This window comes from Nannospalax galili, unplaced genomic scaffold (genome assembly GCF_000622305.1).
Source record: "Nannospalax galili isolate Female #2095 unplaced genomic scaffold, S.galili_v1.0 scaffold1359, whole genome shotgun sequence".
NCBI classification, from domain to species: Eukaryota; Metazoa; Chordata; class Mammalia; order Rodentia; family Spalacidae; genus Nannospalax; species Nannospalax galili.
This window is the reverse complement of record NW_008342089.1, coordinates 165,917-181,162: the sequence shown is the minus strand read 5'-3', so window position 1 is coordinate 181,162 and position 15,246 is coordinate 165,917. Positions and strand designations below refer to the sequence as shown.

The 15,246-nt window shown below is 50.9% G+C and overlaps 1 protein-coding gene and 1 pseudogene across 1 annotated transcript in view; one reads left to right on the top strand and one right to left on the bottom strand.

The window, feature by feature from the left end:
• Positions 1 to 1,666: 1,666 nt before the first annotated feature.
• The window catches only part of Cabin1 (calcineurin binding protein 1), a 166,664-nt gene continuing 153,084 nt past the window's right edge, over positions 1,667 to 15,246 (bottom strand). Inside the window, exons 33-37 of the mRNA XM_029565813.1 lie at positions 13,909 to 13,983; positions 9,413 to 9,695; positions 3,659 to 3,823; positions 2,399 to 2,625; positions 1,667 to 2,201 (exon numbers count right to left, since the gene is read on the bottom strand). Coding sequence (XP_029421673.1) covers positions 2,058 to 2,201; positions 2,399 to 2,625; positions 3,659 to 3,823; positions 9,413 to 9,695; positions 13,909 to 13,983 — 894 coding nt within the window. The 3' untranslated portion in view covers positions 1,667 to 2,057. The remainder of the gene's footprint in view (positions 2,202 to 2,398; positions 2,626 to 3,658; positions 3,824 to 9,412; positions 9,696 to 13,908; positions 13,984 to 15,246) is intronic.
• LOC115071226 lies at positions 11,745 to 11,909 on the top strand (annotated as a pseudogene).

Sequence of the window (15,246 nt, the reverse complement as noted above, 5' to 3'; positions counted from 1 at the left end):
ATTCAGTCCAAGATCCAGGATTTTCTGGGAACTTTTTCACTCACAGGGTTGAGGGCATGTGCTCAGCATGAGCACAGGTAACTAAAGGGTACCTGCACTGGTTAGCTTTTGTCAACTTGACACAAACCTAGATATACCTTGGAAGGGGGAATCTCAAATAAGGAATTTCATCCATCAGATCTGCCTGTGGGACATTTTCTTTTTTATTTTATGAATGTATTGCCTGCCTGTATGTAAGTGCTCCCATGTTCTGCAATGCCTGCAAAGGTCAGAAAAGGGCACCAGATCCCCTGAAAGTAGACTTACAGATGGTTGTTAGCCACCATGTGGGTGCTGGGAACAGAACCTGGGTCTTCTGCAAGAGTAGCCAGTGCCCTTAACTACTGAGCCATCTCTCTAGCCTCATTAAAAAAACTGAGCTGGGCATGGCGGTGCGCGTCTTTAATCCCAGCACTCGGGAGGCAGAGGCAGGCAGATCTCTGTGAGTTCAAGGCCAGCCTGGTCTCCATAGTGAATCCAGGACAGCTGGGGCTACAGGGAGACCATGTCTCAAAAAGATTTAAAAAAAAAACAAAACTTTGAGCCAGATGTAATGGCACATGCCTTTATTCCCAGCACTGGGGAGGCAGAGGCACATGGATCTCTGCGAGTTCAAGACCAGCCTGGTTTACATAGCTAGTTCAAGTTCCAGGCCAGCTGGGGGTGCAGGGAAGACTTTGTCTCAAAAAGACTTAAAAAAAAAAAAAAAAAAAAAAAAAAAAAAAAAAAAAAAAAGGCAAGTCAAGGGGAGCAAGAAATTCCTCCATGGTCTATGCTTCAGTTCCTGCCTCCAGATTTCCAGATTTCTATTTTGACTTCCCTTAATGATGGATTGTGACCCAGGTGTTGTAAGCTGAAATAAACCCTTTCTTCCCCAAGTTGCTTTTGGTTGTGGTGGTTATCACAGAAACAGAATGCAAACTAGAAGTACTCCATCTCCATCCTAGCCTAAAGCTTGGGAGGCAGGGCACACATGGGGCTCTGAGGTGTTGTGTGAGAGTGCTATATGCTATGGGTCCCTGCAACTAAAGTGTCCCCGAAACTAATGGCATGGGGTCTAGGAGGACAGAGCCCAGTATCATGGTTTGCTTAATGTTCTGTTGTGGTCTTAAAACTCTGAACTTCAAGCCAGGTACATGCCTGCAACCTCAGCTAAGGCACAATGATTGTGAATCCAAAGCCTGTCTAGGCTACATAGTGAGACTCTGACTCAACCTGTTCCCCACAAATCTTAATTTTTGAACAAAGCAGCCTGCATATATCTTGCGCTGGTCTCCATACTTAATGTAGCTGACCCTGTCTGGGAGTACTATGCGAAGCGTCCCTCTTCCTGATGACCCCTTTCTTCCCCTGCCCCCAGCTCCCCACTGCCATTTCTGTAGCACCACCAAGGCTGGACCCTCTCTGTGGCCGCCCACCCTACACTTCAGAAGCTCTAGGGTACCCAACAGTCTTTTAGATCCCAGTCCAGCCTCATCCAGAGAGGTCTGTCCCATACCTGCAGTCTCCTGGGGCGTCTAGGGCTACATCAGCTCTACAAGTCTAAGAACTTGGGATACTGATACTCTGAGGGAAGCTCCAGTCCCTTCTCCAGGTACCCCCCAAGGTGAGCAAAGAGGCAAAAATCTTTCATTATTCCATCTTTATTAGAAAAGAAAACAAAAAAAGATGTGGGATGAACCAGGTCCTAGATGATCTCTCCACCAGGACCTAAGAAGAACCTGGCCAGCTCGGCTTGCTAAAAAGTCAACATTGCATAAAAAAAGTATTCCGCCCTGGCTGTGCAGATCATGACCAGTCCATCCTCACACGGCTCAGACAGGTCTGGTCTTCCTTTGGACTACCACACCACAAACAAGCAGGGACAGTCCATGTCTGGGAGCAGGGATGCTACGAACGGGCAGGACAGGCTTGGGAGACCATGGAGAATGGTACATCGCATGGGCTTCTGGCCCTGCCCAGGGTGTGGACCAAAGGGGCATTCCAGGCCTAGCTCTTCCCCATCTGGGTGAACCCTATCATATGTCCATGTAGTCATCATCCTCATCTGTCTCACTCTCCAGTGAGGACTCCTGGCTGGATGTCTCCAGGACCTCCAGGGCTGGCTGGCACAGTCTCTCCTTCCTCACATTGGCAGCTGATTGGGCAGACAGGATAGCCGACTGCAGGCAGGGCAGGGCATAGTCAGGACAGCCTGGCCCTGCCCCAAGCTTCTTGACCTTAATCTAAACTCTTACCCAGGGCCCCTAGTACCTGAGCCCCTGCACAGGTCTCCCAGTAACCCAAGCCCCATCCCAGACCCCCCCCCCGCAGTAATCTGAGCCCCTGCCCAGGTCCCCTGCCTAGTACCCATGGTCACCTTCAGCTTCTGCTTGGTCTCCTCCGAGATGCTGCCTTTGGGGGAAAGCAGGGTTGGGGTAGGCGGTGTGACGGTGATCTCAGGAGGAAACTTGGTGGTGGCCGAAGGGATCACCAGCTTTGGCATGTTGGGCAGGAAGCGGGACTTGGCCCTGCTGGATTCAGCCTTGCCTTGATGGCTCTCTGGTGTCTGGGCATTTCCACTGCAGGGGACCTTAGTGCTGGTGACTGTTGGAGACCTTAGTTTGAGTTTCACTCACAGCTTGTCTGCCTGCCTCCCCACCTGCTAAGAACTCAGTTTCCCCTATGGAAGACAGAGGGGCTCAGATCATGTATATCTTTCTATCCTGCTTGTGTTGACTATTAGGGTCCCAGGTTCTACTCTGGTTGCAAACCTTGGCATGTTCGGACTATACCTACACCTAGGAGCACCCTGGGCTCTCAGGAGCATCCGAAGATCCCACGAGCTTTTCTGAGCTTTCCTGGGGATCTGAGGGCTCCTCTGGCACACCTGCATCAACTGTTGTCTTCTAAACTCTTCTAAACACATGTCCTGTTGCTGCCCATCCCCAGGGAGGACACTGAGGCCCAGAGCTGGTCTCTTAGCCAGGTGTAGTCACTTGAGCTGGCCCCAGTGAGTATACTTTTCTTTCATACTCCAGGACAAGCAAGGCTGTGCCTACCTGGAGCCTGGAGGCCTGACTGCCTGAATGGAAGGCCACTGCAGGCTGCAACTCTGGAACCTGGCAGCCTCCAGGGAGCTCCATGAACTGGGAGCAACCTAGCTGTCTGGCATGGCTCCACATTCTTTCAGCCCCATTGCTTTAAAAGGAGTGGGAGCTTATTCAGAGCCCTGCCTGGTTCTCATGGGCTGGCGCCAGGTCCTGCCATCCTGAGTGGTCTGTGGGAGGCCTAGCCAAGAGGTCCCAAGGGGCCTGACTGGGTAGAGTGGCTAGTAGGAATAAGCCAGAGAAAGTATGTCTGTGGTCTGTCTCAGGTGCCTATAGGGGCATCTCAGTGACAGGGCCCAAGCAAGGCTCCTGCCCTCAGTATGACCCTTTTGTGGAGATGGGGTAAAATGAGGTTTGGGGCCCTGATAATGGTTTACAGCAGACTCTGACCAGGGCTTTTCCCCTTATTTTTTCCTGAGCTTTGCACTGCCCTGCTGTTCCTTCTATCCACCAGGCTGGCCCCTCCCATGGCTGTCATCTGTGAGCAACCTGGTGGGAGCTGGTGCTGGGCTGCTCCCAACTGGCCTTACCTTGGCTGCAGGTGGGCTCAGCGCATGTCTGACGGGCAGCCTCCACTGACCAGCAGTGCTGCTCTGCTAGGGGACCAGTGGGAGCCATCTTCACCTGCTGACTTCGCCGTGGCTCCTGGGGCGGAAAGCTGGCGCCTTCTGCCACTCCTGCCAGCTCTTCTTCCTCTGTGGAGACACAGGCCAGCTGCAGGTGACATACTCCATGGGGAAAGCCCTCCTTCCTGGCACCTATGTTTCCGTGCTTGGCCTTGTGCCTAGGCTATGCCCTGGGATACACAGTAGGGGAATGTGGGCAACATGGGGATCCTGGGATAAGGTGGCTCTCCATCCCCACAGGAGCACCTAGGGACCAGCAGACACTCTCTGGGACAACTGCTTGGAGACACAGGTAGGCACTTTCAGGAAATCTATCACCTCCCAAGTACGAGTAGCTTTATGGCTCACACAGCAGAAACCATAATTGGAGATTACACAGCCCCTGGACCAAGACATGGCTCTGAGGGGGTGGATTTATGTGTAAGGTACCTCCTCTCTCCTCTAGCTCACAGGGATGGAGATCAGAACTGGAGTTATAACCACCAAAGCCACCAACTAAGACCAAAGTAGCCAGAGAACAGGAGGGCAAGGTGTCTTCCTCCCAGACCAAAAACCTGCTTCCCTGCAACAAGGCGAGGGCTAGGACCTTGCTAATTGTGCCAAAGACTGGATGGAACTACAGGCAACAGCTGTACTGAGATTACCAGTCAGGTCATTACTCAGCCTTGATCTGAGGGATCTTAGGCCACCTCAGAATGTGTCTCCCAGCTCCCCAAAGCTTTAGTAATCTCCCAGGTGGCTCCCACCTTGCTGCTCACTCAAGCACATTGGTTGTCCAGACTCCCAACCCTCCAATCAGCAACAGCCAACCCTTCCTCCAGCGGGGAAAGCTGGCTCCCCTTCTTGGCCAGTAGGGCAAAGGCAGAACCTGAGGGTCACTGAGCTGCCCTCTAAGTCTCCACAGAGCAGAGCTGCTCCAGGGTCTGGAGATCTTTTCTTTCCTCTTCCCTGTCTTTGTTAGAGAGTTCTTGCTATGTAGCCCAGGCCAGCTTCAGTCTCCCAAGAAAGGTAGGTACCATCACACCCAGCGTGGAGTAGGCCTTATCTTATCTTATCTGACCTGGGCCACTCCATCTTTGTCTCAATGTACACAAAAGCTGGCATCTTGGAGCACCTTAGGAATCTCCTCCTGAAGCATTCCCAGTACCACCTCCCACTTGCAGGGCAGGACACTGGGTACACACCCATCAAGCTGCCCTTCCTGGGTCCTAACCCAAGGATATGCCCTTCCATAATGGGTAGCACTCCACTTTATGTGGCTGGATACTTCTCTTAAGCAGGAGTTTCCTGAGTAGCGGGTGTCAGGACACACAGGTAGGAAGGGCCAATGTCTGGCTTTTTTGAGCTGGGTGTGGTGGCCCATGCCTGTGATCCCAACACTTGGGAGGTGGAGATAGTAAGATTGTCACAAGCTGGAAGCCAGCCTGGATTACATGAGACTCTGCCTCAAGAAGCCAAAACTCAAACATATAATACAAAACACCCAAAAGGTATCTGGCTTTCTAGCTGACAGGGGTTAAGTCAGGACTGACTCTAGGCAAAAGTCCTCCCCAAACCAGGATATGTGTGTGTATACATACACACAATATTTATATTTCTATAAACAAACATCTATCTATCTATCTATCTATCTATCCTATCTATCTATCATCTATCTATCATCTCTATCTATCATCTATCTATCTATCTATCTATCTATCTATCTATCTATCTATCTATCTATCTATCTATCTATCATCTATCTATCATCAATCATCAATCATCTATCTCAAGGTCTTTGTTTAATCCTAACAGCAATTGCTAGTGAGAATTTAGTTTTTTCCTTACTTCCAAATGCCTGCAGTTTGGAAAGACAGTTAAAAAACAAACTCATCATGGAATAGCACTGGACTGCCTCAGTGGACTGCATGGAGTCCAGGCCTTCTTTCTTGAGAGGACACCAGGAGGAGGGACAGTTCTGAGAGGTCTCCAGCAGAGGCTCAGACACATGGGAGATGAACTCTGGCCTTGGCAGCCTCCTCCCCTCACTGGGACTCTGCTGGACACCATTAGGACAATAGTCCTGTTCCCTGGGGCAGACTTACAGCCTGCTACTACATCTGGGATAGCTGTTCTGGGAGGTTCAAAGCCTGGTTCAGGCCCTCTCTGGACTCTTAGGATCAGTATCAGGTTGACATTACTATCCCTCAACCCTGTTTGGGGAGATTTCTCTCTACTTGCCCCCCACTGTATGCTCTTCACATGACAGCTGCAGAAAGGTGGTGGTAGAGTTAGCTTCATCAGGTGGTAGAGTCAGCTCGGGGGTAAAGTCAAAACCAGATCCTGGCTGGGGTGCACAGACATATAGCAGATGAGTTGCCCTCACACCAACACGTATGCCTAGACTCCTTTTCCTCAGGAGACCTGAGCCCCAAACCCTGACTGAGGTCCTTGGGGAGTATATCTACTCCATGGGTCCATGGTCTGTGGGTGGATAAGTGCCTCATGGGCTGGGGCTGCTTAGACAGGCAGCAGAAGGCAGGACAAGCTGGGGCTGGACACTGCCACCACCTTCTTTCTAAATGTAAAGGGCAGCACGGTAGGAGAGGCAGGGCTGCCTGCCTTGGGGAGGAGACGACACCCACCCAGGGCCTCCTTTGCGGCTGCCCTCTCAGATCTTTCATATGTACTTTGGGAGGGTGTCCTGGGGGCTTCTGTGCTCCCAGGTGGCTCAGACTTCACTTAGCCCCTCTTCCCAATCTTTTTCTACTATAGTCCCCCACACTTTTGTCACTCTATAATCACTAATGGCTTCTGTAAGCAGGCCCAGCCACACTAACATGTCATGCCCAGGGAATCTGGCTCTGCTGAGGCAGCTCTTTCCACTGAGAGTTCTTCTAGTTCCAAAGATGTAGGATGTAGGCTTAGGGGGACAAGCCTGCCCCAACCTGGTCCTAACATCACCCCAGAAAGCTCTGCGAACCACAGGGGCCACCCACCCTAGTGGGGCCACCCAATGTCAAGTGCTGAGATGGGAGTAGAGGGCAGGCTGGTCAGGGAGTGTGAGGGTACCTGAGGCCCTTTGCCAGGTCTGAGTGGGCACCTGTTTTTGCTGATAGCTGTCCCCATCCCAAGCTCATTAGAGTGCTACCCTGGTAAAAAGTCATTTAGTCTAATCTTGGGGAAGGAAACAGAAAAGGATCAACTCTGATGAATGTACACCCAGAAATACTCTTCCCCAGATTCAACCTTAATGAGATGTAACTTTTGGGGTTCTAGCCTGCTTAGGAACAGAGGTATGGGAGAGCCACAAAGAAGGCAGCCAGCCTCCAAGTGGTCTTACTGCCTTCCTGCTGTACCCACGCTAAACAATAGCTGACACCAGTATAGCAGGGCTAGGGTGTGGCCCATAGTGATGCTCAGTCCTTCTGAAACTAGGTTTTAAGAGATGCCCTTTGCCTGGCATGGTCTTGCATGCCTTTAATCCCAGTACTTGGGAGGTAGAGGCAGGTGGATCTCTGTGAGTTCAAGGCCAGCCTGGTGTACATAGTGAGTTCTAGGTCAGCTGGGGCTACAAGGAGATCCTCCATGTTGGGAGGAACTAGGGTGCCTACAGACCCACAAGGGAGGAACCAGGGCCTCAAGCCAATAGTCAGTAAAGAACTGGGGCTGTTAACCATCCAAGACCACTCAGGTGACAAACTATTGATTTGAATACAACTGTATAGGAGACCTTGAGCTAGGAGACCTTACCCACTAAGCTGCTCCTGGAGTTTCTATCAGACTCCCCAAAGTCATGAAGCACATGGGACAAACAGAGACAAGTCACCCTGAAGAGAGGGATGGGGCTGGCGAAATTGCATGAACTACTAACAGCAGCTAGCTAACTTGCCCAGTCTCTGGGCTCCCCATCCCTGCACTTTGAACTTACTACCACCACCAGACTGACACCACAGCTTTATTTATCTGCTAAGCATTATTCTAAGTCCCGCAGGGTAGTAAAAGGGCACCTGGGGGTAGAACCATCATGTAACAGCTCTTCAACTGTTCTGTTTTCTTTCTTCTTTTTGTATTTTTTCTTTTTGAGACAGGGTTTCCCCTGTAGCTCCACCTGGCCTTGAACACGGTATGTAGACCAGGCTGGCCTTGAACTCAGAGATTTGCCTGCCTCTGCCTCCTTAGTGCTGGGATTAAAAGTGTGTGTCACCACTCTTGGCCTGTTCTGTTTTCTTATATGGTACTAGGGATGGAACCCAGGGCTTTTTGGAACCTAGGCAAGTGCTCTGCCTGTAAACCTACTCCAGTCCTTTAACTGCTCTGTCCCAGGCTTTCATAGGCTCCTCTGGAACAAATGGTGAGACAGTGCAACTGTGAGTGACTGGACTAAAGATCCTACATCAACACGATCCTCCAAGTAAACTGGGGATGGTAGCTGATGAAAACTCCAGTGCTTGACACTGAGCTACAGGAAAGATTGAGAGGGGTGCATCTAACTTAGTCTCCTGTTAGTCAGTACAGCCTGGGGCTAGATGCTGATTAGGAATCTTGCTGTAGAGGGGTAGATGTTACACTGTCCAGATGAGATGGGGGACCACATAGCCAAGGTCCTATGGCTGAAGGTGGCAGCTCCAGATGAGATCCTTGATCATGAGACTATGACTGGGAAGAGAGGCAAGCGTTTAGGGATGGCTCTGGGTATGGGCAGGTGGCTGTGGTTTTGAGACACGGTAGAAGAGGCAGGAGAAGGAACCCATTAACCAGGCTGTTCTCTGCTGGGGAGGTGAACTGGCCAGGGAATATCCTTGCTATTACAGGGTCTTTGGAGGCTGATCATGGTCCTAGGGGTGCTGGGAGCCAACATGGAACATTCCATGCCTGGGGATAGACAAAGCTTGGTGCAGTCCTGGGCTGGACCTAGCCAGGCACAATCAGCCACAAAGTCAGAAAAGCACCTGTAGCAGTGAAGGGGGTGGTGCCTTGTCCATACCTCATGCTACTCACTAGTCTTGATGCTCCTTCCTCCCTGGAAGGTTCCAGACTCAGCGCTGCCTGTCTGCTGGCCACCCTGCCCAGCAGGCTGCTCTTCCAAGAGGCTCCTGGTTTTCAGAAGGAACTAGGGTTCCCACTTGATGGAACCAGCCAGGCCTTGTGCTACTTATATCCTGTCCTATGTTTTCTTTACAAGCGCATTGACCTGCCCTCATCTTGGCTGCCTTCTGCTTGTCATGCCCACAGGGGATAGATCTGGTCCTACAGACTACTGGGGCCACAAAGACTGCTGAGGTCAGGACCTTTCCATAGGAGGCCTGGTCCTCCGATAAAGCTGACCTTCCTCTGTATTGTATTGTTCTGTGGAGGAGGAAATCAGGCCAGCAGCAAATACTGCAATGGTGGTGCTTGTTCCCTCTTGTCCTCACCCCTCTCCATGCAGGGTAAACAAGGCCAGAGAGCAAGTTACAAGCGTGGCAGACACAGATGGTTCCAAATGGGGTCACCAACGCTGCTAGGAGCTGCCAACTGGATGGAAGCTGACTGCTCCTGTGGTCATCCAGGCTGGAGGGAACCCCAATACTATACAGAGGAAGCAGACTTGTCACAGCTGGTGGGGGAGTATATCTGGCTATGGTTAAGCTGAACATGGGGACCTCCGGTTGCTAGGTGGACTAGGATGGCACTCACCTGCACCCAGAGAGGTCACACTGGGAGTAGCCTCAGGCCTGTGTGGCCGGGGAGTTCCAGAGTCTATGGACAAATCTAGGGTAGAGGCTGATGCTGAGGGCGGGCAGCTGATAACAGCTGTGGCAGTAGCCAATAAAGTTTGAGGCTTGGAGTGGGGGTCACTAGGTCGCTGGAGAGTGTCAGCTGGCATGGGGTCAGGTGCTGTGGGGGCCACCGCTGCAGGAAAGAAGTTCTCTCGGCTGTCCTTGGGGTGCTTGGGGGTGGTGGGTGTATCCCCTGAGGCCTGTGGAGACAAAGGCAAGGTGAGCAACATCAAGAGGACATCCCCCTGACCATACACTGTCCTGCACATACCAGCCTAACCCAGTCCCAGAGGACACTTCATCTGGACACTAGATGCCAACATGGCACTAGGCATCACTCTGAGTGCAGCCAAGATCCCCAAGCATTCTACCAGGACACAAGTAATACCAGTCTCTGGGAGACATATAGGTCATGTTGGTAGGGTCTCAGTGAGGACCTTACCTGCCCTCCACAGTGCCAGCCTAGGAGAAGCCTGTCCAATTATGTCTCTGGGATGTAGGGCCCAGTCTCAGGGCTGGTCAACCTGGGAGAGTGACTTTCTGAGGGCTACTAGTTGGAGAGTCCCAAGGGAAAAATTGCACAAGTCCATTCCCCAAGCTTGAGAGCCCCAGGCAGGTGTGTGATGCTACCAAGCTTGGTCAATCAGCCCCTTTGCCTGCAGTCTAGATTCAGAGTGCTTAGCATAGCCCTGTGGTTCCGAGAGAGTAGGACTCTTAGAGCCTCTGGATCTTTCTTCATATAATTCCCTTTGCCTTGGCAACCATTTGGGGATCTTTTCACAGTCACTCCTTCCCCAAAACCCAGCCCTTCCAGACAGGTGTGAAGACCAAGATGCCTGACAATGTACTTCAAAGTGAGGTGAGGCAGCCAATAATGGCAGGGCTGAGCCCCAAGCCCTCCAGCCCCTACCTAGCACAGACCTACTGTACTGAGATGCTCACACAAGGATAGTGGGAGTGCAAGAGTCACAAGCTTGCCAATGGGTGCCTTGGTGCTTTGAGGTTATTTGCCTTCCACCAATGATCCTTTCTGACATTTGTTTTGCTTAAAAGGTTTCATCCCCTACTCAGTGTGATGAGGAGAACCCCATGGGTTTTGCTATGTGGTAGGTGTTTAGGATAAGCCCCAGACTAGTGCTATGGGATGTTAGTCTGGTGGAGGTGGGGCAAAAGGACAGACCTGGATCTTGGCAAGGGTCTATAGCAAGGCTGGCACTGCTGTAGCCCAGGTAGCAGACACAAGGGATGGTAAGTGTTACATCCCTACCCTGTCCTCAATCAGGAGCAGCCTTGGCTGCAAGCAACTGTACTGAGCCTCTAATGAGGTCCACAGTGCCCTCCAGCTATGCATAGGGCTGCCAATGGCAACTGGGAGCTCAGAAAGCAAAATGGACACTCCCTAAGGGGCAGCTGGCTTTAAGGGCCTTGTCCTCTTCCTTAATGCTAATTAGAAGTGGGTCCAGGACAGCTATGACTGTCCTACCGGCCTTCCTCAAAGTGGAGCTTGTGGGGAAGGAGGTATGGGTGGGGTAGTTTTGGAAGTGACCTGGAACAGCACCTTATCTGTAGTCCTTACCCACTGTGATGGTCTGGGATAGCAGGGAAGGACAGGAAGCCTATTGGGGAACTTGAAGGGAGCCTCCTAAGTGGCTTCTCCAGGGAGAAAGGGTGAAGAGCAAGGAGAGGTTGGGAGGTGAGTAATAGTCCTCTGAGATGGGGCTCAAGGGAGATGTGGAGCAGAGTAGCTGGCCGTCAGATCTATCACTCCAGGCCCAGAGTGTGTGTTGTGGGAGGGCCTTGTGCAATCCCAGAAACACACCAGTGGGATCTAGGAAGTGGGTGGCAGACCACAACACTGCCAGGGAGGGTCTAAGTACTACTTGACTAGCTCTCTTCTACTTGGGCTCTGTACCCTGAAGTGACCAAAGTCCAGGCTTGATGGTGCCTAGCATCAGGCAACCTGAAATGTACGGATTCCATCCATCAGCTTTGGCCACCTTACTACCCAGCCTGGATCGTCCGGGAGTCCCTGAGAGCAACTTCTGCCCTTGCACCCACATGGTACTGATATGTACAGGCCTTGGCAGCAGGTGATCCTGTTTGACTTCCACCTCCTTCCTCTAAGGAACGAGACTGCTTTAGCCTTGACCCCTTGCCAGCACAGCACCAGCGAAAGGGAGGGTGTTTAGGGTTTCCTATGTGCATCTTGTGCTTAAGCCCTTTCAAGGTCAGACATAAGAGGGGAATGAATTGCTTCTCGGCCTTTTGGCTAAGATCAAGTGTAGTATCTGTTCTTAACAGTTTAATATCAGATACGTCCTCTATTCGAGGACAAAATATCAAATGGATTTTTGCTCTGTCCACTCCATGCATCGACCTGGTATTGTAGTATCTCTAGGACCGGTGCACCCCCTTGGGGGAGCATGGCTGTTTAAAGAAAGACTTTGTGAGCTAGAAGGAAAGTTGTTTTTGCAATTGTGAGCACTAGTAATTACGTGCAACTCAGAAAATATCTGCCATCATGCAGCAATACTCACATACACATAAGTAGATAAGAGGGGGAAAAAAAAGAGTTTATGAAGCTAAATAAAAAGGCGTTTCCTGCTACGGAAAAATAAATAAATAAAAAAAGATAGGTATGGTGGTGTCCTATAATCCTAGCACTTAGGAAGCTGAGAAAGGAGGACTGCTGTGAGTTACAGTCCAGCCTGGGCTACATATCAAGTGCTAAGCCAGAGCTAAGGACTAAGACCTTGCCTTAAAAAAAAGTTGGTATAGCCAGGCATGGTGGCACATGCCTGTAGTCCCAGCACTTGGGAGGCAGAGGCAGGCGGATCTCTGTGAGTTCAAGGCCAGCCTGGTCTACATAGTGAGTTCCAGGACAGCTGGGGCTACAGGGAGACCCTGCTTCAAAAAGACAAAAAAAAAAAAAAAAAAAAGTTGGTATAGCCTTCCTGTTAGTGATCAATGCCAACATGTCATCACAATGGGCAGCAGTCACAGCCTACCTGCCTCACCAGGACTGGTGCAGGGGGATCACCAGGCTGAACCCCACAGACACTAGATACCAACATGGCACTATGGCATCACTGAGTGCAGCCAACAAGATCCCTAAGCATTCTACCAGGACACAAGTATCAGTCTCACCTGATACATGGAGTGGGAGGTAGAAGTGAGGGCCACCAAGAGGCCGTGGGCACGAGGCTGTGCATTTTGGCTACATGGGCAATAATCAAGTAGTGAGGCCCACTAGTTGGTTGGTCAATCCTGATTCTCATTTGGGGAACTGACCCACAGCTCACATCTCAAAAGTGAATCCCTGGCTGGGCGTGGTGGCCCATGCCTTTAATCCCAGCACTTGGGAGGCAGAGGCAGGTAAATCTCTGTTACTTCCAGGCCAGCTGGGGCTATAGGAAGACCTTGTCTCAAAAAAGAAAAGGGCGAAACAAAAGTGAATCCCTAGACTTCCTTAGACCTAGGGTCTGGGTAGTGTTAATAGCCTCATGATCCATTCTACCAAGAAGCAGTCGGTCTGGACCCCTAAGATGTCAGCTGCTGGAGCTTCTGTGACAAGGTGGTCCAAAGCAACTAGGTTACCCCTGGGGATAAGAAGTTGGACCTGCAGTGACACATGGGCAGTGACCATGACCACTAACAAGAAGGCTGCTCTGACTTCTTTTTTTGAGACAAGAACAAGCCACCATCCTGACCTGTAAGGCTTTCAAGGCTTTAGGGGTAGCTCTTAGACCTGCTAGGCCTGCCTCCCTCCTCTCAGCTTCTCCTGGGCCTTTCTCTTGCAAGACTCAACACAAGCCCAACCTCAACCCTGAAGGGCCTCTCCCAGACCATCCCAGGAGGGTCTCACTCCCACCTTTATCCCAGCATGACAGCCTCTGCTACCATCTTTCTGGGACCCTGCCATCCCCTCCTGGCCCTTCTAACAGCTCCCTCCCCTGCCTCATAAGCTTGCCTTGGGATGAGCCCCTGATCCATATCACTTGTTCTCCATTGAGTGACCCCTGCATAGGCTCTGCCTCTACCCAATATCTCTGGTCACTGTGATCCTAGTCAGCTTGCCTCTGGTATCACTTCTCTACCAGTCACAAAGGTAAGGCCCTGTCTAGCTGAAGCCAGTTGGCCAGGTGCTGTCCTTCCTGCTTATGAAAAGGGAACCAAAGCATAACCCCTTAGGTCATATACTCACATATGTCTGAGAAATGGGTCTGAGCCCTGTTAGAGGACTACAACTTTGGGGTGGTGCCCCACCAACCAGAGGCCTAGACACCTGCTCTTCTGCCCTTGGCCCATCTCAGGAACCAGCTCCAGGACATACTTACTTCTGGGCCTATAGTTCAAGGTTTGGTGTAGGGCCGGACCTGCAGCAAGGGCTGGCATAGGATAGGTGGAGCTTACCTGCCTCTGGGCAGAAGCCCCAAGGTGGACTTGACAGAACTTCACAGCCTGTTCCAGCGCAGCCTCCTCATCCACCTGAGCAGAGATGCCTGAGGTCAGAGAACCTGGGCCACTGTGCTTGGCCAGCTCCCTGCCCTCTTTCCCTAGACAACATATTGGACTAGCCCATGAAGGGGACTCTCTCCTATGTAAGCTCTCCTCAGTGTGGCCCTGTTGATGCCAAGACTGGTCTTAGCCAACCCTCTAGCCACAGTAAGTTAATTTCTATGGCTAATTATTTATGTCCTCAGGGGCCAACACTAACAGGAGGCCTCAGACCACAACTAGGGCGAGCTGGGCTTAGTGGTACATGTTCTTTTTATTTATTATTATTATTTTTTTGTCTTTTATCTTTTGTGGCTTTTTTGAGGCAGGGTCTCCCTGTAGCCCCAGTTGGCCTGGAACTTGGTATGCAGACCAGGCTGGCCTTGAACTCATAGAGATCCACCTGTCTCTGCCTCCCGAGTATTGGGATTAAAGGTGTGGGCCACCATACCCATGGTGGTACATATTCTTAAAGCCAGCATAGGTCGGCCTTAGCTACAAAGCAAGACCCTGTCTCAGAACCAAACAAAATAAACCAAAAACCAAAACAAAAACCAGCAAAATAAAACAAAACAACGGCTGGAGAGATGGCTCTGCAGTTAAGATCATTTGCTGCTCTTGCAGAGGACCCAGCTGTTAGAGGATCTGACATTCTCTTCTGGCCTCCTCGGTACTACACGTATGTGGTATACTTAGATAAATGCAGGCAAAACACTCATACACATAAAAATCTTAATAAGTAATAAAATTTGTTATTTCTTGGTATTTTTGAGGCAGGGTCTCCCTATAAGCTCCAGCTGGCCTATGTAGAGCAGGCTAGCTTCAAACTTAAGAGAGATTTGCCTGCCTCTGCCTCCCAAGTGCTGGGATTAAAGGTGTGCACCACTGCGCCTGGCCTATAAAATCTTAAAAATAACAAAACAAAATCAGCTAAGGCCTAGGCTGGTGAGATGGCTCAGCGGTTAAGAGCACTGACTGCTCTTGCAGAGGATTTGGGTTTGATTCCCAGAACCCACATGGCAGTTAACAACCATGCATAACTCCAGTTCTGGGGGAATCCAATGCCTTCTTCTGACCACCACGAGCATTGCATACACTCATACACAAAAAGTAAAAACAGTAAATAAAATTAAAAAAAAAAAGGGCTGGGCGTGGTAGCACACGCCTGTAGTCCCAGCACTTGGGAGCAGAGGCAGGTGGATCTCTGTGAGTTCAAGGCCAGCCTGGTCTACATAGTGAGTTCCAGGACAGCTA